At 46.9% G+C, this 27,580-nt stretch overlaps 1 protein-coding gene and 1 non-coding gene across 4 annotated transcripts; both read right to left on the bottom strand.

Moving 5' to 3' along the window:
- Window positions 1-1,174: 1,174 nt before the first annotated feature.
- Window positions 1,175-25,642, bottom strand: COPS6 (COP9 signalosome subunit 6). Of its 3 annotated transcripts, none has more exons than XM_068274039.1 (10): window positions 25,527-25,642; window positions 20,696-20,821; window positions 18,059-18,190; window positions 16,459-16,547; window positions 13,391-13,453; window positions 5,646-5,693; window positions 3,096-3,210; window positions 2,924-3,016; window positions 2,748-2,848; window positions 1,175-1,451 (listed from the first exon to the last, which is right to left on the bottom strand). In XM_068274039.1, exons 1-10 carry the CDS (start codon window positions 25,576-25,578, stop codon window positions 1,311-1,313), a joined length of 960 nt encoding a protein of 319 aa, XP_068130140.1. In that variant the 5' UTR covers window positions 25,579-25,642; the 3' UTR covers window positions 1,175-1,310. The 3 variants fall into 3 exon arrangements, with proteins under 3 accessions (XP_068130140.1, XP_068130141.1, XP_068130142.1); XM_068274040.1 differs by lacking the exon at window positions 25,527-25,642 and adding an exon at window positions 25,245-25,296; XM_068274041.1 differs by lacking the exon at window positions 25,527-25,642 and adding an exon at window positions 25,176-25,264.
- On the bottom strand, window positions 19,976-20,085 carry LOC137564843 (U5 spliceosomal RNA). Its single transcript, XR_011030908.1, has one exon. It is a non-coding gene; the product is annotated as a U5 spliceosomal RNA (small nuclear RNA).
- Window positions 25,643-27,580: the final 1,938 nt, after the last annotated feature.

The raw sequence follows: 27,580 nt of genomic DNA, 5'->3' as shown, positions 1-27,580 counted from the left end.
CTACACCATTGATCTGCAAACTTGGCTCTCCAGCTGTTAAGGAACTACAAGTCCCAGAACGCATTGCAGGAGTCTGACAGCCACAGTCATGATTCATAAGAGCAAATGCATTGTGGGACTTGTAGTTCCCTAACAGATGGAGGGCCAAGTTTGCAGATCACTGCACTACACCACTGTGCTGCCCAGTAGAAAATTTAATACAAAAACATTGGAAAATACTGAGGATGGATGGTGTTCTTATGAAGCATATGCCAGAGCTACCATAATCTTGTCTACAGAAGGCCCCCCGAGACTTAACTCTAGACTGGTGACTAATTTCATTGATCCATCTAAGGTTACTGGCACCAATCTGCTAGGACAGAAAGGCTTTGTCTCATGCAGATGGTCCATTAAAAGTGATTAATATGTATCCAAAATCCCGAATAGGGTCCATAAATTGAAGCAATGCCTTACATGCAGCTCTTGGGCAGGGGGGGGGAGGGGAGTCCTCTACCTCCTCTGGTGCACATGTGGGCTGGAGTACGTTGGCCGTACCGGGTAGCTGCACAAGTGAATAGGAGAGTACCAAATCTCTAAGTCTATAGATCTTCTCAAGCACTCTGGGTCGTGAGTCCTATCGAAGCCTTCTGAGGAGTCCCGAACACTCCAACAGGGACAGCAGGGGAAGGAGGAGACAGAAAGAGAACCGGGAAGGCTCTACGGAGTCCAGAGCATTACCCCTTCTTAGGCAAGTTTTTTTCATATCCTTTCAGGGTTGCTTTAAAGCATAACCAAGACAAACCTCAGGTGAAAAATCAAGTACTTACCTAAAAAGAGGGAAGCCTCTGGATTTTCCAGAGGTTTCCCACGCTGTCCTCCGGATCTCCGCCGCTGACCTGGAGCCTCCGGAACATCGGGGCCACGCTCCTCTTCTGGCACCAGCGCGAGCTCAGCCTTACCTCTGCACTCGCGACAAGGGTAGTGCAGCCCCGATGTTCATTTTGACAAGCCGTTGTTACAATTCTTCTGGGAACTGGGGGGGGGGGGGGGGGGGGGGGCATGGTAGACAACGGGAGACCAGAGGACAGCTTGGGAATACTCTACAGGATCCAGAGGCTTCCCTCTTCTGTATTGTATGTATTTTTGAATACTGTCTAGAATAAGAGCATGGCATGAAGAACTGCGACATGAAGGGTCATATCATAGAATTTACTGAAGTATTTTCAATAATAACGATAACAGAGCAAAGGTGGCTAGTTTGTTTACAAAAGTCCATTTACAGAAGACAACCCAGTATCCAGGTCCCGGCCTCCTCCCGAAAGGAAGCCACCTTAGAAGAAGAGGCCCCTCATTCTCCTCCCGATTCCCTGCCGGTCATACAGGATGTTGAATTTGTTGACAAACTGGTTCATGGTGTTGCAGGTCTTGGTGATGGTTCCCAAGTAGGACATTAAGCCCACATCATTGCATTGCTGAAAATAGAAGGATATAAATTAGGTTGATCATACACAGAATGCTATCTACAAGCAAGAAGTGGTCCACGGGACGTGTTACTGTGCCCAAAATGAAAAATGTCTACAAACGCTCGTAAATTACTTTATATTTACAGAAGATAGGAATGTTCCTTTCATTTCAAAGTACTGGTGGGCAAAACAGGGTACAAAGGTTACAAGATAAGGTAGCAAAGGATCAACGATACAGGCATTCGCATACACACAAGTGGACATAACCAATAGCAACCAGCTGCCAGAGGATTCTACGCAGATTGTATAGAGCAAATTCCCCAAAAATAGAAGCTATGTTAGAGGTTGGAGGTGAAGCCCTAGTTTACCAGGGAAACCATATGGGGAGAGACACTAGACACCAGAGAACTGTTTAGGGGTGCAAGGAGGAGTACTAGACACCAGGAAATTGTTTAGGGGTGGGAGGCGGGTCCACTAGACACAAGGCAACCATATAGGGGTGGGAGGGGGGCACTAGACACCATGGAACTGTTTAGGGGTGCAAGGGGGAGCACTAGACACGGGAACCATGTAGGTGTAGAAGGGGGGCCGATAGACACAAGGCAAACATATAGGGGTGGGAGGGAACACTAGACACCAGTGAACTATACAGGGGAGGGTGGACACTAGACACCAGGGAAACCATATGGGGGAGAGACACTAGACACCAGAGAACTGTTTAGGGGTGCACTAGGCACCAGGAAACTTTTTAAGGGTGGAAGGGGGACCACTAAACACAAGGAAACCAGGTAGGTGTAGAAGAGGGGCCACTAGGGGTGGCAGGGGTACACTAGACACCAGGGAACTGTACAGGGTAGGGCGGACATTAGACACCAGGGAACTGTATGGGGGGGGGGGGTGGAGTCGGCTCTACACACCAGGGAACTGTATAGGGGAGGCCATTAGACACCAGGGAACTGTACAGGGGAGGGAGGACATTATACACCAGGGAACTGTATAAGTGAGTGGGGGGGGGGTTCAGCTCTACACACCAGGGAACTGTACAGGGGAGGCCATTAGACACCAGGGAACTGTATGGGGGGGGGGGGGGGGGGGGTGGAGTCGGCTCTACACACCAGGGAACTGTACAGGGGAGGCCATTAGACACCAGGGAACTGTATAAAGGAGGGAGGTGGCCAGTAGATATTAAGTTTGGCCAGCGACTTGGGCTCAGCTTGCCATTTTGGCCTGCTTTGTATTTGACACCCTTGATCTAGAGGTAAAGAGAATCAGAATGATGACAAATTAAGAGCAATTTTCACTCACATCGTAGAAATCTGTCTTGAACTTGTCCGTGCTGAGTACAGGGAGACAGTGGCACAGAGCGGAGGCCTCCCGCAGAATCTCGTGGTTAAAGGGCACCTCTCCTGTGGGGCAGATGACAGAGGGTTACACTGCAGGAATGACTCCACAGATGTGTAAGAGTAGATGATCATACTCACCTCCTTCTACCGCTCTCACGTACTCCAGGATAAGCCGGACTCTGCTGTGCAGCATCTTGATGGCGCTGTGCTGGGCGATGAGGTGCTCGGCCACTGCAAGCAGACATTGGCAAGGATCAGCAACCTCCCTCTATCCCACCCGTTCTTCTCCAGCACAGTGTCCCATACTTACCCGTTGAGTTTTCTCCACTCCCCGTAGCCGTCATTCGGGCCACATGATCTACTCCGATTCTTTCTGCTTCCTCTGTGGCCAGCGTGTACGGGAGCTCAGCCAACAGCATGGTGGCCTGGAAGGAACAAACAGCAGGAGCATGAGAAGAGATGCCTGGCGGTCATTTAGCATTAATGTCATGGTGAACAACTGAGGTATGTTTTGCAAACTGAAATAAGAAAGGGAACCAACATGCATTCATGCGCTGTCCCCTCTTCTCTCTCACATTAAAGCCTGGTGTCAGGAAAGGTTTTATATGCAAATGTTAAAGCACACCTGAAATGAGAGGGATATGGAGGCTGCCATATTGATTTCCTTTTAAACCATACCAGTTGCCTGGCAGTCTTGCTGATCCTCTGCCTCTAATACTTCTAGCCATATGCCCTGAACAAGCATGCAGATAAGATGTTTGATCAGATCAGAAGTTTGCCTAATTTGGCATTGTTCTGCCCCCCCCCCCCCTCCCCTAAGAACACCAGGCAGAGTTTTCCCCCTCAAAAAACACATTAGGCAGAGTTTCCCTTTAATAAAATGTTCCTCTTAAATAAAAATGCACAGCAGGGATACGGCTTCCCCAGAGCCACATAAGGATGTTGTATACACCTTGGCAGGCAGCTGTAGCAGCATAGTGCTCCATCCACTGGTCACAGTGGCCAGCAGTACACATGAGCATTGTATTCACAGGGGAATTCAGGGCAGCAGGAAGCCTCATGCAGATGTTCAGAGAACATCTCACATCTCGTTCCTGAAGCACAGACCGGCCGCTCAATTCTTCAGGAGGCCTGGTGGGCCGGAGGCAGCCCGCGGGCCACCAGTTGGACAGCACTGCATTAGATCATGGCCAACCAGATCAACCATCAGATAGATCCCTCTCTGTTCAGGATATACTGCCGGCCCACACACTGCAGACAGATTTCTAAAAGATTTCAGCATAAAATCTACTGGAAATTGTCCTATCGCAGCCATCCTGCCCCCAACAGAGCCAGCAGTGAGTGCTGTATACTGACCTAGCACAACTTCTCACCTGCTCCTATGTTTGGTGTCTTTTTGAATTGCCACCGCGAGCGCCAGTACCATGTGACTGTGACGTCACTATATGCTGTGATGTCACATGGTACAGGCGCTCACAATGGCAACTCAAAAAGACGACAAACACAGGAGGAGGTGAAGAGTTGTGCTGCCGTGACAGGTGAGTATGCAGCACTCGCGGTTAGTTAATCCACAGAATGCTCCCAGCCATGGGAGAACGATCGAGGGATTGGCAGACAGCACTGCACATGCTCAGTAGCCTGAGTCACAGACCTTAAAGGACCCATCCGAGCTCTATGAAAATAAAAAAAATCCACTTACCTGGGGCTTCCTCTAGCCCCATGCACCAGTCTTGTGCCCTCGCCGCAGCTCCACTCACCGCCGGTGGCCCGGGGTCCTCTCCGGCGCAGGATGTCCACTGTCCCTGCGCAAGCGGCTCTTAAGAGTCGCACTGACATCATCCGGACTGTACTGTGCAGTAATTCTGCACCTGCGCAGTACAGTCCGGATGACATCAGTGCAACCAGTGAGCCGCATGCTGGAGCGCAGAAGAAGCCGACCTGGAAGCAGACCTGGCGAGGTTGGCATCTCCACCAGAGGACACAGGAAGCCACTGGAGCTGCAGCGAGGGTACAAGACGGGTGCAGGGGGCTGGAGGAAGCTCCAGGTAAGTGGATTTTTTTATTTTCATAATGCTCGGATGTGTCCTTTAAAGAGACTCTGTAACAACAAAAACCTCCCCTGGGGGTTACTCACCTCAGGTGGGGGAATCCTCCGGATCCTAATGAGGCTTCCCACGCCGTCCTCTGTCCCACGGGGGTCTCGCTGCAGCCCTCCGAACAGCCGGCGACAGAGCCGACTGTAGCTTCAATATTTACCTTTGCTGGTTCCAGCGGGGGCGCTGTGGCGGCTTTCGGCACGGAAATACCCGATCTCCGTCAGGTCCGCTTTACTGCGCAGGCGCCGGAAACTTGCGCCTGCGCAGTAGAGCAGACCCGACGGCGATCGGGTATTTCCGCCTACTTCGGAGCAGACAGCCGTCAGAGCGCCTGCGCAGGAGCCAGGAAGGTAAATATTACGTCACCGCTGCACAGAGGGCTGCAGCGAGACCCCTGACGGATGGAGGACGGCGTGGGAAGCCTCATTAGGATCCGGAGGCTTCCCCTACCCGAGGTGAGTACCCCCCAGGGGACGTTTTGTCGTTACAGTTCCTCTTTAAGGTCCGTGACCCAGGCTACTGAGCATGTGCAGTGCTGTCAGCACAATTCCTCAAGTGCTCGGACCTTCCTTTTAACATGGCTGACAGCGGAGGGGGCTGGGAGCACACTGGGCAACCTAACAAGACGTTGCCTGGTGTCCCGGCTGGAAGGTTTAATTTAAAAATCGAATGAACCCACAACATCCGAGTACGTCAAATAATTCATAGGCAGTCATCAATGTACCCCACATATTTCCCCTCAGATTCAGTGAAGCTGAACTCACCTCTCCATTCACAATGTCAATCACCGACTCGTAAACACTGACTGGAAGCTGTAAGGGAAGAAAGGCAGACAGTTAATGTCCATGCTTGGGAATTCTCTCTCCCCCCTCCAAAAATGGAAAATACCAGATACAGTATTTACAAAACAGGCTTCTGAACTGCAAGGGTCATGTGACATCCTCACCCCCTCCCAGGCCAACCTCCAGACTGCTCTCTATGCTACTTGGGAGCACACATCTGTCTAGACACTGCCCACACCCCTACCTCCTTGTTAAACCACACCCCCTCCTTTTTGCTACCAAAACAATTTTCATTTGTTTGCCTATTGTAAAATCTTTCCTCTCCCTGATTTACATTCTGAAATTTATTCCAGGTGGCACCATCTTTAGTCCTGTCATTTGATCTCTGCAGAATGTTTGTTTACTGAGAGTTCTAAAGCTAGTACAAAATATACCTAGTCTCCTAGAATGATCTGGGGGAAGAATTCTGCATAGCTAATCGGCCTAGGGCAGCTAAGCACCATTGGAAGGGTAGAGCTACACACCAATATACAGCAATATATAAATCTAGGAAGTGTTTCTGATGCTGAAACCAGGAAAATCAACCTGCCTCCTGATCACATGATTGTAATCCATTATTGGTTTTCCTCCCCTGCAGAGATATGAGAACCCCATAGCTCTATGTACAGGTGAAACTCAATTCAACGTAAAAGGTGAAGCTAATATATGAAATAGGAGCCCTTTGCAGATGTTTTGGAGGAATTAGCTGATTAGCGTCTGACACTTTGAGCCTGGAATATGGAACATTTTCAATGTTCTAATGGGCTGAGATTGTGATTTGGGAGTTCTCATAATAAGCTGTAAGCCATAATCATCAATATTATAACACATAAAGGCTTGAAATATCTCGCTTTGCATGTAATGAGTCCATTTCATATATTACTTTCACCTTTATAAGTCGAATTACTGAAATAAATGGACTTTTGCATGATATATTTGAGTTTCACCTGTATATAAACAATATTCCACTACCGGCAATCTGTACATGTATAGCAGTGTTGTGATTGGTGCCATCTTTCTCCGGCTCTCCCTCTGCCCTCAAAACTCTGCAGTATTAGGCTCCCTGCACACTGCATGCGATTCCGATTTGCAATTCCGATTTTCCCTGAATGCTATCAACAGAAAAACGCAGCCTGCAGTAACGATTAAAAATCGGAATCGAAGTCGCATGTAAAAAATGATTAAAATCGGAATGGCATGGAGTGTGCAGGGAGCCTGACAGCGACTTGCCTACCTGCGATTTGAATCTCACAACTGTGATCGAGTATCTGTTATGATCGCTTCTGCAGCGTTTACTGCTGACTGCAGTGGTATTGTAACCCAAGCAGTTCTAATGTCATTACATGCATTTGCTTGCATAGTTTGGTTTGCACTTAAACTAGTTGCTGATTCCATCTGCAGTTAATGACAGTTTAATATGCTTTTGTGTAAACAAACATTGTCTGCTGCAATGGAGGGGCAATCCCTTTCCTGCAGGCTGCATATCATTGTCTGCCTTTTCCTGCTATCAGCCTGTGATTAATTACCATTCACTTGTGTGGGAATCTGCAGGTCTGCTCCCATTGGATGACCTCAGTATAAAGAACTGCTTCCTGCAATGCCTCATGGGCTACCATAGTCTCAGATTCTGTCTGTTATTCTGCTCGGGCCCCACCTCGTTCCTAGTCCGTGTGGACTGCGCTGACTCCTGCGAAGGGGTCAGCGAGTCCTCCTAGTTCTGCTCTTGTTCTAGAAGTTGTTACTCTGCTTGTCTTGTGTCATATATTGGTTCATCGCCAATATATACGCAGACTTGCGCATTTTGTTATTTTCCTTGTATTCGTGTTACGTTGATACATCAGTGTCGCTGATATATACGTACACGAACTGTTTATTTCCTGTGTTCAGTTAGTCAGTCTTCCAGCACGTTTTGGTGGTTGCGCGTATCGTGATCACCCGTGCTGAGTTAGTATCCTGCTCCTGTTTGTGGATTGCGTTCATCTCCGCGAGGAGATAACGAATCCTTCTGAATCCTGTCCTGTTACCGTTTGTGGATTGCGTTCATCTCTGCGAAGAGATAGCGAATCCTTCTGAGTCCTGTTCCCTGTATCGTTCCAGTCCTAAGTCAGTGTTCCTGCTTATGTCATATATCGGTTCATTGCCGATATATACATATGTTAGTCAGACGTTACAAATAGTTTCATTGATAGCTGTAATTGTAATACGCTAGGAAATCATACTTATTGTATATTTATCTGTGTTACGTTCATCTATCTTGATCCTGCTATTTCCTGACTATCCTGTCCTGTCTTGGTGAGGCACGCCATCGCTGCAAACGCATTGGCTACCTCATTCCAGTCTGTCTTGTTGTGGACGCTTGCTGTCACTAAGTAGTGGCTAGTTAAGCAAGCCTTCATTCTGTCTACCTGCCCTGATCTCCTCAGTTCTGGTTTATGCGCTCAGCGCTACTTTGCGCTGAGACGTTATCACGAAAGTATTGTTTGTGGCTGTTCGGATCTGCACCGGCTCTGTGCGCCACAATCTCCTATTGGAGTCAGTCCTCTCCTCCACTAAACTGGGGATATCCTGATTCCTTGTGCTGGTGTGTGTACCTCCTTCACGTCAGCTTATGCATCACGTGCTGACCGTGGAGAATACACCTCCAAGCTTAACATTATGGTAGCCCCATTACCAATCCCCAATGTGTGTGTGTGGGGGGGGGGGTTCCCAGCAAAAATGACACTGTTTGTTATGGTTCCTGTTCCTTTAAGAAATTTGAGAAACTTAATTCTGAAACAGAAAATGAGTTTTTTTCTGAATGTACCAGGTTTTTGGCCAATCCCGAGCTCCAGGCTACTCCTGTTTCAACGTGGGCCCCCCAGTTAATTTATGTTTTGTTTAAGGGAAATTTGTTCCAGTGGGCGTACGATGTCTTGGATCATACGAATTTGAAAGAAAGACCGCTGGAATTTCTAGCGTTTGTGATCCATAACTGGCTGCGCAAAACCGATTTGCCTAGCCCTTTTGATAAGCTCCTGGCAGCTTGTCAATCAGCTGCTCCTTCTACTGCCTACAAAAATAATCAGCAAGCAGATAATTGTTTTGATAACTTTTCTTCTGCTTTGAATAAATCACCTAAGGCAGCAGGGTCTAAAGCCAAACGTAAACGCTCCAAAAGAAAAGCGTTACAATCAGCGGAGTCGTTGCCCTTGGCGACTGCGCATCAGATCTGTAATGAGACTCCGTCAGTAGCAGATAATGAAATTCAGTCACCATTCAGGGGAGTCAAATGGACCTATGAAACTACTAATGAACTTTCATTGCTAGCCAGGGAAAATAAAAGTTCTTGTTTAAATGAATTATCTGAATATGATTATGAAGATATATTACAGAGTATTGAACAGATCAATTTATTCGTGCAGTAAGGGAAATTTGCATACACTACAGTTCAACACTTGCTACAGGTATTGGAGATCCTTAGGAATAAGAAATCGGCCAATCACCTGCTAAATAACCCAATGTATGTTTCTGCCACTAACACATTTGCAAACTATGATCAGCTTGAATGCTCAGCTGTTAAATATGCATGGGATCCTCCATTTGAGAAAGGAGAGATGGAAGCCCTGGTCTATGAATGGAAGAAAGATGCAAGTTCATTTTGTCAGTTTTACAGTGCAAAAAGTGAATTAGTATTGAATGCATGCATTAAGTCTGCCTATAACCTAATAAAAACTGGTGTGTGTGGGTATGACTTTGTGGCTCCATTGATCGATGTGTGGAAAATGATTTTGGACGATTTTTATGCGATTCAATCAGTTGATACCAGGGAAGACACACTGTCAATTGGAGACTGTCCCACTTCTCCAGTTACTGAGTCCCTGCCATGTCTTGTGAATGTTCCTGTAACTCCACCCTGTACCATGGATAACTCAGTGTTACTTCCCAGTAAAACAGAAGCCACTGATACTTTCTTAACTTTGCCCTGCACAAATTTCTCAGCAGAGAATCCAGAGGTCCTGTTGACTTCTGAGTCCAGCCTAGCCAGTACTCATGAGTCTTTGTTCAGTGAAACAGACACCAGAAAAATCTTGCCTGTCTCTGCAAACACTTCTGCAGAAATTACCTGTGTTAATAAAGTTCAACTCCTGTCTGATCCAGCAGATGCCAATAGATGCACTACATTCGTTTCTGAGTCCCAGCAATCCTGTCTAGAAACCTCAGAACCCCAGTATCTGAATTTCCCAATTTTACAATTGAATAGTGCTTCAGATGCACAAACTTTGTTTCTTGATCTTCCTGTCTCTACACCTCGCTCTAGTTTCGTGAATAGCTCAGAGCATCTGCTATGTGAACCTGAAATCGTAGAATTATTACCTTGTTCAGAAAATGTTCCAGTAAATTTGCCCTGTACCATGAATTGTGCAGTAGATCTTCCCAATGAAGCTCAGGTCACAGAATCATTATGCTGTCCAGCAACTGCTTCCATGGTTTTGCCCTGCGATATGGTCTGTTCAGTGATCCTGTCCAGTGAAGCTGTGGTCGCAGAGTCTTATGCTTCACCCAGTACTTTGAATACTTCAGATCCTCTAGTAGAGGAGTCTGAGGCACTGCTTACTTCAGTGGGTGTTGCAGTAGTATTCACTTGTTTAGCAGCTGTTTTGGAATTACAGTCTGCTCTAATAAAACTTGATGAATCTCTGCCCAGTGAAGCAGAAGCTATTGAAACATTGTCTTTGTCAGCAAGCGTTTTTGATACCTTGCCCTGTACACAGTCTGATTTAGCTAAAGATGTTGAGTCCCTCTCTGATCTCACAGTAGTCAGGGAACCTCAGCCCTGTCCTCTGAATGTTTCAGAAGTATTGCCCTGTAACATGGATAATTCTGACTCGCTGGAAAAAAATAATAGAAATCTCAGAATTTCAGTCCGGGTTAATGAGTGTTTCTGAAACCCAGCCCTGTATCCTGGAAAATTCTGGTTTTCTGGCCGGTGTGGCAGTAGTTCCAGAGTCCCCTTCCTGTCCAGTGAGTTTCTCAGTTTTGCCTAGTTCAGTGGGGATTGCTGCAATGCTGACTTGTTTTGCAGCCCTTCATGAGCTCCAATCCAGTGTATTTGATGAGTCTCTGTCTAGTCCAGAAGAAGCTATGGGAACCCTGTCTAGTTCAGTGCATACATCAGAAGATTTGCCCTGTCTTGTAAATGCCCCTGAACATGATTTGTTAATAACCTTGCTGGAATCAGCGACATCTAAGTCTGATCCTGCAGTTTTTAATGAGAATCCAGTAACTGTGAAGTCTAGTCATGATGAATTTTTTTTGCCCAGTTCTGGTTTCGGTCCTGTCTTGACTGACTTTGAGGTTCGCAGTTCCTTGACATGCCCAGAGGTTTCTCTTGTGCCGGTGTGCCCAGATGTGCTTCGTATGCCAGAGTGCCCAAGTGTGTCTGTGTTAGCGTGCTCACGTGCTTCCCTAGTGGAGACATGTTCTGATGTTGCCGGTTGGCCTGCATGCCCGGAGATGGTTCTGGTCCCTAAAAGCCCTGATCTTGATGTTTGTCCTTGTGACCCTGACTCTGGAGTTGCCCTGGGTTCCATAGAGGTTCTTGATAGTTCTCCATGTGAGCCTAAGGGGCGTTCTGACCTGTGGGGATCTCTTTGGAGCTTCCAAGTGTTCTGGGAGATCTCTGAGGAAACTTGTCCTGGTACCTTGGACTGGTTCAACAGTGGGTTTTGTGTTGGTAAGGACAGTTCCGGTGGGCATTGCAAAGGCTTTGGCGTTTTTGGACGGTCCCTGGAAGGCGGTGGGTATCGCTCAGAGAGTTTCTTGGGGTTTTTTTCTGGAAGTCGTGGTTCTGATGGGTATCACACTGAGGCTTGTAGTGCTGACGGGCATGGTTCGGTAGGTTCTGGTTCCAATTGGTCTAGTTTTGGTGAGACTGATTCGGGAATTTGGTTTTGTCGGGCTGATCCGACCTTCATGAATTTTCAGTCAGATCAGTTTGCTGGATTTCCCACTTCTGATTTTTTGGTTTGGGTGGTTCAGGAGAAATATGTCAGTTTTTATAGGCGTCCAGAGGCCGCGTTTAAGGGGGGGGGGGGTACTGTTATGATCGCTTCTGCAGCGTTTACTGCTGACTGCAGTGGTATTGCAAACCAAGCAGTTCTAATGTCATTACATGCATTTGCTTGCATAGTTTGGTTTGCACTTAAACTAGTTGCTGATTCCATCTGCAGTCGCTCTGAAGTTAATGACAGTTTAATATGCTTTTGTGTAAATAAACATTGTCTGCTGCAATGGAGGGGCAATCCCTTTCCTGCAGGCTGCATATCATTGTCTGCCTTTTCCTGCTATCAGCCTGTGATTAATTACCATTCACTTGTGTGGGAATCTGCAGGTCTGCTCCCATTGGATGACCTCAGTATAAAGAACTGCTTCCTGCAATGCCTCATGGGCTACCATAGTCTCAGATTCTGTCTGTTACTCTGCTCGTGCCCCACCTCGTTCCTAGTCCGTGTGGACTGCGCTGACTCCTGCGAAGGGGTCAGCGAGTCCTCCTAGTTCTGCTCTTGTTCTAGAAGTTGTTACTCTGCTTGTCTTGTGTCATATATTGGTTCATCGCCAATATATACGCAGACTTGCGCATTTTGTTATTTTCCTTGTATTTGTGTTACGTTGATACATCAGTATCGCTGATATATACGTACACGAACTGTTTATTTCCTGTGTTCAGTTAGTCAGCCTTCCAGCACGTTTTGGTGGTTGCGCGTATCGTGATCACCCGTGCTGAGTTAGTATCCTGCTCCTGGTCCTGTTTGTGGATTGCGTTCATCTCCGCGAGGAGATAACGAATCCTTCTGAATCCTGTCCTGTTACCGTTTGTGGATTGCGTTCATCTCTGCGAAGAGATAGCGAATCCTTCTGAGTCCTGTTCCCTGTATCGTTCCAGTCCTAAGTCAGTGTTCCTGCTTATGTTATATATCGGTTCATTGCCGATATATACATATGTTAGGCAGACGTTACAAATAGTTTCATTGATAGCTGTAATTGTAATACGCTAGGAAATCATACTTATTGTATATTTATCTGTGTTACGTTCATCTATCTTGATCCTGCTATTTCCTGACTATCCTGTCCTGTCTTGGTGAGGCACGCCATCGCTGCAAACGCATTGGCTACCTCATTCCAGTCTGTCTTGTTGTGGACGCTTGCTGTCACTAAGTAGTGGCTAGTTAAGCAAGCCTTCATTCTGTCTACCTGCCCTGATCTCCTCAGTTCTGGTTTATGCGCTCAGCGCTACCTTGCGCTGAGACGTTATCACGAAAGTATTGTTTGTGGCTGTTCGGATCTGCACCGGCTCTGTGCGCCACAATCTCCTATTGGAGTCAGTCCTCTCCTCCACTAAACTGAGGATATCCTGATTCCTTGTGCTGGTGTGTGTACCTCCTTCACGTCAGCTTATGCATCACGTGCTGACCGTGGAGAATACACCTCCAAGCTTAACAGTATCTGCTTGTAAGCCTGACTACTGCTGTTTGCAATCCATTTCCTTCCTGTCTATTCCTAGGCCAGAGAGCGGATCACAGAATGAAGATTACAGGTGGCTACATAATGCAAAGGGAATTTTCAGGACAGCGGGAGAGGCCACAGTACTTCAGCATATAATGCACAGTATTCCAGGTCTTTACAGAGGAACACAGGCCCAGGATACTTACATCTGTATGTTTCGTCATGGGGTTCAACTTCAGGAAGAGCGGAGACTCGATAATCTCACAGACCTGGAGAGACAACATGGATTATTACTGCGCTCTGCTACTTAAAGTGAACCTCCGGACTAAAAATCTACTCAGCAGAACTGAAAAGGCTTGGTGTTTCTTTAAAGTGTAACTGTCGGGCATAAAATCAATTCTTTATTTTTATCTGGTAAACAAGTAATAAGGATTCTAAGCAGACAATCCAAAAGTTAAAATCTCTATTACTTTTCTTGTTTATAAATGATCATTCCCCAGTTTACCTGACTCTTATTTGGTACGTTGCCGCACAAAGGAAATTGCAGGGCATGTTGGGTTTTCTTTTTTTGCTTCTTTATTTCCCCTCAGACTAAACTAATGTACAGAAGCACAAAAGGACACCCCAGCATGCCCTGAGCTTCCTTTTTGCGGTAGTGGACCAAATAAGAGTCAGGTAAACTGGGAAATGATCATTTATCAGCAAGAAAAGTAATAGTGATTTTAACTTTTGGATTGCCTGATTAGCATCCTTATTACTTGTTTACCAGATAAAAATAAAGAATTGATTTTTGATTTTATGCCCGGCAGTTACACTAACAGTTTCACAGCATCAGAACTTTGTTTTTCTTACCAAAGCATCATTTTTAGCTACATTTTTAGCTAAGCTCCACCCATCAAAGAAAACTGCCCGGGCTTTTTTTCCCTGATGCTGTGCAAAGCATGATGGGATTTCCTATGTTGTTATTCACGTTGCCTAGCAACTGGGAAGGGTTATCAGCACACAGGACAGTTGGAACTTTGTCTCATGCTCCCTGTCACCTCATTTCAACCAAAAATATGGCTGCCATCATGAAATTACAAACATTTTCCATGTTCTTTTAAAACAGTGTGGGTAAGAGATTATATTACCAATCTATTTTAATTAACATAACTAATGTAACTTAATGACAGTATATTTGTTTAGGCTGAAGTTCCTCTTTAAAGAGGAACTGCAGTGAAAATGACATAATGAATACAATTGATTATTGTTTACAATATTCATTTAGTCAGAGTTTGCCCATTGTGAAATCTTTCCTCTCCCTGATTTACATTTTGAAATGTATCAAAGACGGTGACACCTTTAGTCCTAGCCAAATATAAGGATATATAATATCCAATAACTTGAGGAAACTCAAAGGGATTTGTATGCAAAAATAGACAAAAATCTTTAAAAAGTAACTGTTAGGGCTGGTTCAGACGGACGCTTGCAGAGCGTTTACAGCCAGCGTTCGGGGCTTGGCGTTAAACGCTCCCATTCAAGTGAATGGGAGCGTTTGTACCAAGCTTTCATGCGCGTTTGCAGGAACGCGGCGTTCGGGTGCCGATTTTCCCTGGCGTTCAAGGAGCCCCTGGAAGCTACATGTAGCTTCCAGGGGCGGTTAACCTCTACGGGTAATGTCCCCCTAGGGGAAGAAAAAACGCGACCGCATCCGAACGCAACGCGAACGCTGCTGAAAGCCCGAACGCATTGCCGCCGCGACGCCAATGAACGCGACGCCTCCAAACGTCCGTCTGAACCAGCCCTTAGGCAGAAAATACACAATAAGTTCTCTACTGCATGCTAATAGAGCAGTAGAAAGGATGCTAACCAGGCAATGTAAAAGTTTCAAATCATTCCTACTTTTGTAGATTTCTATCCTCATGCCCCAGGCTCTAAAAAAGTTTACGCAAGCCACAGAGAGAAGTGACAGGCATGCTGAATCAGCCTGATTGGCTGATGCCTCTGTCACTCATCTCTCTGTACTGCGATTGGCCGCCTGGTCTCCCCTTGTCTGCCTGGTCGCCGCTGCTGTTAGAGCGCACGGAGGGGGGCCAGAGGCTATCTCCTGTCACTGTCCTCTGCCCCCCCTCCTCCAGTGGCATGTCCGCACCCCCCCCCCGCCGTTTTGCCGCCCGCCGCCGCCGCATTCTCCTTTTTCCCCGCACTGAGCTTTGGGGAAGGATAAAGGTGGTTCTGATGTTGTTCTCGTTGCCAAGCGCGCATAACTGGGAGGGGTAATCAGGACACAGGACAGTAGGAACTGTGTCTCATGCTCCCTGTCGCCTCCTTTCAACCAAAATGATGGCTGCCCTCATGATATCAAACATTTACCTGTTCTTTTAAAACAGGGTGGGTAAGAGATTATATTACCTATCTATTTTAATTACGGTAAAATAACTAATGTAACTTAATGCCAGTATGTTTGTTTAGGCTGAAGTTCCCCTTTAATATATCAAAAGTGCAAACAGATGCATTAGAAAAATCACAAAGTTCATCCTTCAAAATGTGAATCCCATAGTAAATTAGTCAAACAATTTGTTTTAAAGCGGTATTGTCACCATAAAAATCAAATTTCAACAGCAACTGGTCTGAGTGTATTAAGTGATAAAGATGCTAATCCTACATTCAAAACTTGCAAAACTTTTTCTGCTGTTATGGTTTGGAGTTATCACATACATTATGAGCACTGGCCCACACTGCCAAACAGTGCCAAAGAGTTGAATGCTGGGAGTTCTTTTTATCTATAATATATTCCTCCTCTTCCATTTATTTCCCTGCCAGCGTCTTATCTGACACACCCTCTGATTACTTGTGTTTACAAGCAAGGCTGAGGTGACTCAGTGATTAGAGGATAAGACAGTGTAGTTCCTAGTATACACCTCAGTGGGAGTGTCTGAAGACTCTGGGAGGAGGGCAGCTAATGAATACACAATGAGCAAGAGAAGGGAGGGGAGAAAACAAGAGTCAGGGAGGATATGATGTCAGCATTAGCTTGGCAAGATGGCCACTGCCTAGAATAGGATTTTCTGCTTTTCCTTTATAAAATTCACAGGAAGCATTACGTGGATAGCACAATACATCTGTTATGCAAGTAGAAGTAGTATTTATCTACTTATATATGTGTTTTTTATTTCTAGGTTAGCATGGGTGTCGCTTGTTCTTTAAGGCGACAATGTTGACTTGTTTCGGGCGAACCCTTCTTAAGGCCATTAAAGTGATAAAAATCCTTCTACCATATAAAAAGAGTCCATACCTGTTTGTGGACATGAACATCTGAGGGATCCGGAGGTCCGCCTGTTGTGTACCAGCCCAGAAACTCCATGTCTTTAAACACCTGTTTAACTGAGATAAAATAGACAGGCAAGAGATGAGCAAACCTGTTCCTGCATCAGCAGAGCCAGCCGAGATCACATTCGGACCATGCAAAGGCTGGAGTTCAGGAAGAAGCATTTTATGCTAAGTACACATCGAAAGGTAGAATCCTGTGAAACGGCCGATGAACGATCGTTCCACCGTCTATCACTGAAGATATCCACGCGATGTGTTGTGAACGACAGAAAATGAAGACAAACTAAGTGCAAAACGATAGGATCGTTAAATGATGCTGGATTTAGGTGACGTGCCAAAAAGTTCAGACACGTTAAAGGGAACCTGAGACGAAAACAGTCTCAGGTTTTATACCTGGGACTTCCTTAAAGTGAATGGGAACCGCATTTAAAAAAATGAGACAGATACTCACCCAAGGAGAGGGAAGGCTCTGGGTTGTATAGAGCCTTTCCAGCTCCTCTCCTGGTCCCCTTGGTCCAGTGCTGGCTCGCCCGGTAGCAGTATTTGACTCATTTAGTCAAATACTGCTTTACCCGGCCAAAGGAGGCTTCAGAAGTCTTCAGGGAGCCTGAGTGCTCCTGAAGAAGGGCGGCCCTGTACTGCGCCTGCGCAAGCACGCTCTCTCTTGCACGGTCACGCCTGTGCAGTATGGAGCCGCACGTCTTCGAGAGGACACGGCTCCCGAAGACTTACAAATACCCTTTTGGCGGGGGATTGAAACGGGGGGAGCCAGCACAGGATAGAGGGCACCGAGAGAGGAGACGGAAGGCTCTATATGACCTAGAGCCTTCCCTCTCCTTAGGTAAGTATTTGCTTAATTTTTTAAAAAAATGCGGTCCCATTCACTTTAAGCCCACTTGAGGCCGCTCATCCTTCGCCGTCTCCCAGGGTCACTCCCGTCTCCTGCTGGATGGCCCGGTAGCGTGGCCAAGTCACGCTTCATCACGCATGCGCACACGCAGTTCTCATGGCCGCAAGCTGCACAGCTCTCAGTCCTCCTCCAGCTCTGACCTCGTTCCTGGCGGTCTCGCGTGCTTTATATCCACGAGGCAGGACCTGGCGGCCATGTTAATTGGGGCAGCAAAAGACGACCTGAGGAATCGAGTCGGAACCCCACCGGAACCGGGGATTTATAAAAGAGACCGGTATGGACCGGTGGGAGCGGATGGCGTTCCCCAAGGATGTTAAATCACAATAGGTATTTACATTTATTAATAATTTTCGAAATCGTAAGTCCTTTAAGGAAGCCCCCAGGTAAGAATGGAACCTGAGACTGTTTTCGTCTAGGGTACACTTTAATAATTGTTCACACTGCTGACTATGAACAGTTCTCTGCCAAAGTGACCTGTCTTGATGGTCATTTGAAATGCTGAGCATCGTCGTGGTTCATTCATTAAAGCTGACATTTTTGTCCTAATTTTTCACACGACATCTGAACGAGAAGTCATTCCTCGTCTATTTTGCACGATTCTCCCTTCCTGTGTGTACGAGCCTTTTTAGTGGAGATTGAGGAAGTCTTTACTCACACTGCTCCTCCTTGGTGTAATAATATTCCTTATTGATAGTGATCTTGTCATCACTGATCTGGGACAGCAGTTCAAAGGAGTTCATCACTTCTATATTCCTGCCCTCCTGCTTGCCGATGAGAGCTCCAATCACTGCAGAGGAGAAGGAAGACAGCAAGGAGAATGTGACAAAAGGGACTCTTCACATGACAGCAGGCATCTACAACGGGACACATCACATGACAGAGGGCATCTACAACGGGACACATCACATGACAGAGGGCATCTACAACGGGACACATCACATGACAGAGGGCATCTACAACGGGACACATCACATGACAGAAGACATCTACAACGGGACACATCAAATGACAGAAGGCATCTACAACGGGACACATCACATGACAGAGGGCATCTACAACGGGACACATCACATGACAGAGGGCATCTACAACGGGACACATCACATGACAGAGGGCATCTACAACGGGACACAACACATGACAGGGGGCATCTACAACGGGACACATCACATGACAGAGGGCATCTACAACGGGACACAACACATGACAGAGGGCATCTACAACGGGACACATCACATGACAGAGGGCATTTACAACAGGACACATCACATGACAGAAGACATCTACAACAGGACACATCACATGACAGAGGGTATCTACAACGCGAGACATTGCATGATAGAAGGGCATCTACAACGGGACACAACACATGACAGAAGGCATCTACAACGGGACACATCACATGACAGAGGGCATCTACAACGGGACACAACACATGACAGAGGGCATTTACAACGGGACACATCACATGACAGAGGGCATTTACAACAGGACACATCACATGACAGAAGACATCTACAACAGGACACATCACATGACAGAGGGTATCTACAACGCGAGACATTGCATGATAGAAGGGCATCTACAACGGGACACAACACATGACAGAAGGCATCTACAACGGGACACATCACATGACAGAAGACATCTACAACAGGACACATCACATGACAGAGGGCATCTTCAACATAGTGGGTGGACCAGGTGGGAGAACCTCACATGTACTAGAAGGCTTTGTGTGCCTATGTTGGGGAAATTCTCCCCAACATCCTGTCCCAGCGATCACGTGGGCTCCACTGTGAACTCTCTGGGTCCAGGACTCAGGAAGGGGCAAACCATGAAAGCCTGGCAGACCTTCTCACTCTGCAGAAAGTTGCAGAAAGTTTATTTTATTGAAAAATTTACCATGAACATTATTCCTAATGTGGAAACAGCCACACCCCATCCTTTCCTAGACCAACATTCAAAAAACACTTCTTCCACGTTATCCACATATCAAAAAGAAGTTAAAGGATACCCAAACTGACATATGTATATACAGTGCCTAGCACACAAATAACTATGCTGTGTTCCTTTTTTCTTTCTCTGCCTGAAAGAGTTAAATATCAGATATGTAAGTGGCTGACTCAGTCCTGACTCAGACAGGAAGTGACTACAGTGTGACTCTCACTGATAAGGAATTCCAACTATAAAACACTTTCCTAGCAGAAAATGGCTTCTGAGAGCAAAAAAAAAAAAAGAGATAAAAAGGGACATTTCTTACCAGTGAGGGTCACACTGTAGTCACTTCCTGTCTGAGTCAGGACTGAGTCAGCCACTTACATATCTGATATTTAACTCTTTCAGGCAGAGAAAGAAAAAAGGGAACACAGCATAGTTATTTGTGTGCTAGGCACTGTACATACACATGTCTATCTCATCATGTCACATGTCAGTTCAGGTATCCTTTAATGATATATTCCCTATGTTTATATCATCCTCATACCATGGGAGCAGAAGGATTGCCGGTCTGTGGAGGCACTTACATATCGCCCTTTGAACTGATACGACGGAGGAGAAGTAGATGGAACTGAGCAGCAAAACTGCAGTGTAAACTATGTATTTTTTTTATTATTGTTCTTCTCCACGGAAATCTTTAGTAAAAGGCGAAAGATTTATGTGATCTGAAGAGAAACCAGAGTATAAACTATGTATTTTTAATGTAAAGGACGACTGAAGTGAGGGATATGGAAGCTGCCATATTTATTTCCTTTTAAACAATACTAGTTGCCTGGCTGTCCTGCTGATCCTCCACCTCTAATACTTTTAGCCATAGACCCTGAACAAGCATGCAGCAGATTGGGCGTTTCTGACATTATTGTCAGATCTTAAAAGATTAGCTGCATGCTTGTTTCTGGTGTGATTCAGACACTACTGCAGCCAAATAGATCAGCAGGGCTGCCACACGACTGGTATTGTTTATTAGGAAATATGGCAGTCTTTTTTTTTTCTTTTCACTTCAGATGTCCTTAAAAAATTGTCCCCCAGCCAGAGCTTTCTGTGATGCCTCTCCCGATATATAACTAGCAGGTAAACGGACACAAGTAAAACGGCACAATGCAGCACAAAGCAGTAAGTCTACCCAAGCTGACAGATTAGTCATGCGTGCTTCCCAGCAGGCTAAATCTGTCCTTCCATTTGTATTTACATAGTTCAGTACTGCCAGAGATCTCTCTTCCAGGATACCTGGCATTCCCCACAGTTCCTCCGCATACTGGCATCACCCAGCCCTGATTGTAATGGAAGGCGTTACCTTGCACGGGACGGCCCTCTTGTGATCGCATCCGGATCCAGTGGTCGGAGATATTCAGGATAACTAGCGGATGTAGCGCCACGGCAACGCTGCCCGTCACTCCCTGCGCCATCACCGTGGGCAGAACTGCAAAGAGATAAGCACCATTAAGCAGCATAATTCACATCACGTGAGTAGTATTATCCTATGAGGCAGATCACTACAGCTCCCTACACATGCTATTTTATCATTATTGATTTATAAAGCGCCAACATATTCCGTGGCGCTGTACAAAGTAACGAACATGGGGTGCAAAACAATACAGACAATGGTGTAGAGCAATATACAAAATACAGAATTGGTATTGACAGTGACCTGTCCTGTGTCGCCCACCCCGCGGTGTGCATTCGTCTTCACAATTCCCCGCTCTTCTATAAGCAGTATACATGCTGACGGCACTGGGGGTTGTTTTGCCTTTGTCCCAATATTGCTCGCACCCGATCGACCACGACGACCCGACATCTATCAGCCCATCCAATCAATACATGCAATTAATTCTGGTGCGACATTAGTCACATCGTCGTTCAGCCATGCACTTGGCGGCAGGGCTGTGGAGTCAGAGCAATTTTGGGTACCCGGAGTGGGTAGTTTCATAAACTGAGGAGTCGGAGTCAGGAGATTTTTGTACCAAATCCGCAACCCTGGTAAGAATTAAACTAAGGCTCAACACACACCATACAATCTTGGTTGTTCAATCTTACCACTTTTATGTAGTATAAGAGCTTATCCAATCAATCATTCAAGGTAGTTTCAATCTGTTGGCCCTTATACTAAATAGATTTGGTAAATCTGTACAACCAAGATTATATGGTGTATGTTGAGCTTAAAGGGAACCAGAGACAAAGCCCCCTCATGTATTTTACCATATATATCAGTAAGAACATTAGAGAAAACACTTACCATGCTCTCTGTTTCACCCTCACTGCTAAAAGTGTCTGTTAACAGCAGTCACAAGAATCCCAGACTGAGCAATTAAATCTGTCTTTGCTGGGAATGATTATTGCTGAGTCATTATAGCAAAGCCACAAGGGGGCAGGCTTGGGCTTGAAATAACACCACAGAAGACAGACTTAGCTATAATCTTTCTGTAGCAAAGCTAGACGGAGCAGCCTGACTTCTCAGTCGGGGATTCTTATCAGACATGATAACAGTCAGATTACACAGAGAACAATGAAACAAAGGGCAGATTAGGTGTTTACTGTCATGTTCCCACTGATTTATAAGGTAAAATACAAGAGGGTGCTTCATCTCTGGTTCTCTTTAAGGAAGAGGAGTCGGAGTCATTTTGGGTACCTGGAGTTGGAGTTGGAGTCAATGGTTTCCTAAACTGAGGAGTCAGGCCTCGTTCACATTGCGTTCTGATCGCGTTAGCATTCACTGACATTTTTTTGAAACAATTTTTTTCCCTTTCCCGTGATTTCTGTTTGTTGGACATTTTGGTAAGCGTTTTTGCAGAGCGATTCCGTTTTTGCACTTCCTGACGTCAGGCAGAACGTGAACTCTTCGTGAAATCCAAAAACACCTCCAGTGTGAACGGGCCCTCAGAGTTGGAGTCGGAAGATTTTTGTACTGACTACACAGCCCTGCTTGGTGGCACCAATTTTCATCCAATTCAATAATAATTATCGAGTGAGATGGTCGATCGGCCACCAAATCGAGGGATGTATGGCCACCTTAAGTTGCTCCTGGACTCACTTCTTCCCTACGTAATGTCTATAGGTACAGGCCTCGTTAATTTGGAATCCAGGAAAACAGCGGGCGGGCACCAGTATCACTTCACCATAGAGCTTTTTATTGCATAGCAGATGGTGTAAACCGAGGAGGCCCACAATGGAGAGCGCTGCCCCCACCCGACAGCTGTTTCGTGAGGACTCTCTCATCTTCAGAGGCGTTATGGAGGGAAGCCGGTAACTGCGCCATTGACTCGCTCCTCTTTCAACTGAGCGTGGCGTCTGACGTCACCGTAAAAATTGTGCTGAAAGATCGCATAAGATAAAAACTTGGTACGGTTAATGGTCACCTTTACAACCAATAGTCTCAACTAACTGGATAGTAGCAAGGCATCCATGGGGGTGTGCCTTCTGCAGAGCAGCGTGCAGCAGATACTACTTAGAAACGCTGCGGGCTTTGCTGCTCTGTATTTTCTCGGTGCGGGGGGGTTAGTGTTATGTTGGGACCTGCGGTTGCAACTGGGAAAGAAACAGTTATCCAGCATCAGGCAATCCATGCCTGTGCTGGAAAACAGAGACTCCGAAAATGCGCAAAACAGCGCAGGGAAATTTGGGCACAACGACTATAGTGGCGCTCAGGCAGTGATTTCGGTGCTGTCAAAAACACGGAGCCCAAAATACATTAAAAATAGCCTAATTTAGCTGAAGAACATCTTACCCCTGCGTTAATGGCAGCCTGCAGGGGGAATAGTAATATACTCCACAGAGACTTTTTCAGGAGCAGTTTTTCGGCATCACCCCGCTCCCAAATTTTCCAACGCCGCTTTTCCATGAATACCAGAGACTCTACTATAATAATAATAAACACACTGCTGCCAGATGATGCCTCTTATGTCCAATACAGGCCCATAGACTGGTATAATGGTGATTTGATTGATAGAACTCTAGTTTACCCCCCCCCCCCCCCCCGTAGGCCTGGAACACACTACAAATCGCTATCACAATCGCTAGTGTTTTTAATTAGCGTTTTGTAATGAATTAGTGTTTTTCTAGCGATTTTAAAAATAGTACGCTTTTTGCCAGCGATTGGGATAGCGATTTTGAATTCTGATTGGACATTTCAATTTTTTTTTTTACAGTTTGCTGTAATTAAAAATCATACACAAATCGCCATGTGTAGCAATTCATGAGCGATTTGCCTCAATACTTGACATAGGAGCGCAAACACTCCCAAAATGCTGCATGCCCTGCGATTTGCTTAAAGGAATACTGTAGTGGGGGTCGGGGGAAAATGAGTTGAACTTACCCGTGGCTTGTAATGGTCCCCCGCAGACATCCTGTGCCCGCGCAGCTACTCACCGATGCTCCGGCCCCGCCTCCGGTTCACTTCTGGAATTTCAGACTTTAAAGTCTGAAAACCACTGCGCTTGTGTTGCCGTGTCCTCGCTCCCGCTGATGTCACCAGAAGCGTACTGCGCAGGCCCAGTATGGTCTGTGTCTGCGCAGTACGCTCCTGGTGACATCAGCGGGATCGAGGACATGGCAACGCAGGCGCAGTGGTTTTCAGACTTTAACCCTCCTGGCGGTTTATCAAAATCCGCCAGGGGGCAGCAAAGCCGTTTTAAAAAAAAAAAAATTATTATTTTTTTTTTTTTTACATGTAGCGAGACAAGGTCTCGCTACATGATAGCCGCAGCTCAGCGGCATACCCACAGCCCCTCTGATCGCCTCCGGCGATCGGAGATCCCGCTCAGCGCGACGGATCGGCGGCGATCGGATTGCACACGCAGCTAGCAAAGTGCTAGATGCGTGTAGCAAAAAAAAAAAAAAAATTATGCAAATCGGCCCAGTGGGGCCTGAGCGGTGCCTTCCGGCGGCATAGCCCGAGCTCAGCTCGGGCTTACCGCCAGGAAGGTTAAAGTCTGAAATTCCAGAAGTGAACCGGAGGAGGGGCCGGAGCATCTGTGAGTGGCTGCGCGGGCACAGGATGTCTGCGGGGGACCATTAGAAGCCCCGGGTAAGTTCAACTCATTTTCCCCCGACCCCCTACAGTATCCCTTTAATAGCAACCGCTCTAGTGGCATCTGTCCCATCCATTTACATTGGCAGATCGTTTAGGGAAATCACTAGTGTTTGAAAGCGATTCCTAAACGCTCAAAAAAAAAACCGCTCTAGTGGGTTTAAGGCCCCATTCACACTACAGCGCTTTTCAGTCGATTTCAGCATCGCTGGAAATCGCTAGTGTTCTGAAAAACTTGTGTACAATGAAAGTGTATTGAAGTGTTCTCATCTAAGCGATTTGCTGAAATGCAAACTCATAGGGCTGGTTCACACTGGGGCGATTCTTGTGTGCTTTGCTGATCACCGGCGCTGCTGCAATGTATCCCTATGGATACATTCACACTGCAGCGGTTGCGATTTCAATTAATCACAGAGGTTTTATTTAAATCGTGGGCTAGCGGTGCGCCGATCATGAACTAGCCCATAGCCTGCAGCATTTTCTGAGCGATTCTGCAGGCTTCTATTGAACTAGAAATCGCAAAATGCTCATCGCTCAAAAAAACGCTGGAAAAACGATTTCTATACAGTAAAAGATCGCTGGGAAATCACTAGGAAAAAACACCAGAAAATCGCTCAGCGTTTGCGCTAGCATTTAGCGATTTCTAGTGTGAATGGGGCCTTAGAGACATCCATGTAAATGAGGCCTAATGTCAATTAGAATCTAATCTCATCATAATAAGCCAGCAATGGAAGCATTGTGCCACCATTACTTCATATCAAACGGACTGGAATAGGTACTGCTGCTGTCATTTCATTTCCTGATAACGAGTTATTATTACTCCAGTGATCACAAATGTCACCATGCTGCCCACTCATCTCTCTGCAGAGTAATAACAGCGAGTGACGTCACATCCCTCGTCTCCGCTGACTGACAGCTCTCCCAGCCAATGAGCGTGCGGCGTTCTGCTCCCGCCCACCCGTCTCCCCCTAGCGCGGGATGCCCAGTCAGCCGGGCGGCCATTTGTACTCCGGGGGTATCGCCGCGACAATGGCGTCCCATCGCCGCTCCCTGCGGGCTCCCCCGTCCTCCCCGCACCCCGGGCTGCGGCTCCGGCACTCACCCGCACCGTCCACCTCCATCCCGCCGCCGTTCGGAGCCCCAGCTGCCGCCATCTTGCTCCACCCGGCTGCGAGGAACGAATGCTGAGTGAGGTGTGGGCAGGCACGGCTAGGGAGGCTTCTGCGCAGGCGCGGCACACGGGAGCAATTCCCTATAGCGCCACAAGGGGAGCAGCGGCCTCGCATTTTATATATATTTTTTTCAAAAATGTTTATTCAACTGAGTACTCGAGAAATACACATCAGGGATCACAGGTGCATTACAGCTGTTCCTTCCCGACATGATGGGACATTAGGAAGTACATATGTCTGCAGAAAAGCATGTGTTTTTAAAGCAGAAGCGTTTCACTTAAAGCGGATCCGAGATGAAAAACTAACTATAACAAGTAATTTGTCTGAATATCTTATCTAAAGTTTAGATAGTTTACATAGCAAATCTAGCTGCAATCAGCTTCAACAGTATATGATTATTTATTCCTGTGATACAATGAGGGCAGCCATGTTCTGTTTGTCACAGGCTGAGGGCTGGAGATGCTATCAGCTTGCCTGTGTGTAAATTCAGTCCCCTCTCCTCCCCTCTGCCTCTGAAATCTCTGGCTAGTAACCTCCTCCCACCCAGTCGGAGCTCCCATAAGCCCTTGCTACAGTGCCAAGGCACTGTGAAAAGCTATGGGCGAGGCTTGTTTAGTTTATAGGGAATTATAGTATTAAAACAAAACAAAAAAAGTATTTGCCTTGAGGAATGCCTATATAAACTATATGAAAGGAACACAATTATGCAAGTTTATCTCGGATTCACTTTAACTGGGGCTTCTGCCAGCAGCGATGTGCTTACTTGTGATTCAAATGAGCCTTAATTGCCGCAGCTGAGCGGCTGGATTACAAGGGGTTATTTACCCATAATTCCGCAGTCCGCCCTGCGTTCCAAACAGCCTGCATGCGTCCTATTGGTCGCGTTGCAAGCCTCACCATGGTGCACTTCCTCCTTCAAGCCGAAAGGAGGCAGTGCACCGCGGGGAGGCTTGCAACGCGTCTAATAGGACGGGTGTAAGCTGTTGGAACGCAGGGCGGCCGGCCGGAATTATGGGTAAATAACCCCTTGTAATCCAGCCGCTCAGCTGCGGCAATTAAGGCTCATTTCAATCACGAGTAAGCGCTCGTCATTACTCATGAGCACATGCCTGTCTGCCAGCCACCCTGTGCCCGCGAAGTTACCACGCGATTCTCCGTACCCACACCGCGGCTCACTTTCACTTCATGCAGTTGGAGTGCACTGCACCTGTGCGGCCTTAGACGCCCGCACGTCCTCGTAGAGATTTTCTTATACTGCGCATGCGCAGGATGCTCCTGGCCACGGGACCGCATACGAGAATACGCGTGGCCAAGGCGCAGTGTCCCTAGGGGATGCTGGCTTCCCCATCCTCTGCAGCAGAGAAGATCAAGTACTGGCTCCCTTAAAGATCTCCTTTGTTGGCAGGCGCACTAGTGGCTGCCTGCTCGGGCCCCGATGGAAGTACCCGAGCCCTATTGGGCCCACTCTGCTACGCAGGCGTGAGCCGCCTGTGCAGTAGAACAGGGAGTCGTTACTGAGCAGTGAGCCTCTGAGCAGAGAGCTGCTACTGTGCATGAGCGCAGGTGTAAATATTAATGTGTCTCTGTGTTTAGGGCTGCCAGCGCTTGATCAGGCTGTCAGAGAGAGACAAGGAAGCCTTATTAGGATCCAGAGGCTTCCCCCTCACGAGGTAAGTACCTCCCAGGGGCACTTTTTTCCCTTACAGGATTACTTTAAAGAGAACCCGAGGTGGGATTTACTTATGCTAGTGGGGCATAGAGGCTGGTTGTGCACACTAACACCAGCCTCTGTTGCCCCATGGTGTGCCTTCAAGACCCCCCTGCGCGCCGCTATACCCCCCGCAGTGCTGGCGACACGAAGCGTGTCGCCAGCAAAATGTTTACCTTAGCCTGTCAGTCAGCGCCGCTCCCCCGCCTCCTCCGTATCGACGCTACCCGCCCGCGTCACTTCCCTCCAATCAGTGGGCGGGAAGGGTCGCGGGCG

This window comes from Hyperolius riggenbachi, chromosome 3, assembly GCF_040937935.1.
Source record: "Hyperolius riggenbachi isolate aHypRig1 chromosome 3, aHypRig1.pri, whole genome shotgun sequence".
NCBI classification, from domain to species: domain Eukaryota; kingdom Metazoa; phylum Chordata; class Amphibia; order Anura; family Hyperoliidae; genus Hyperolius; species Hyperolius riggenbachi.
This window is presented reverse-complemented; position numbering and strand designations above follow the sequence as displayed.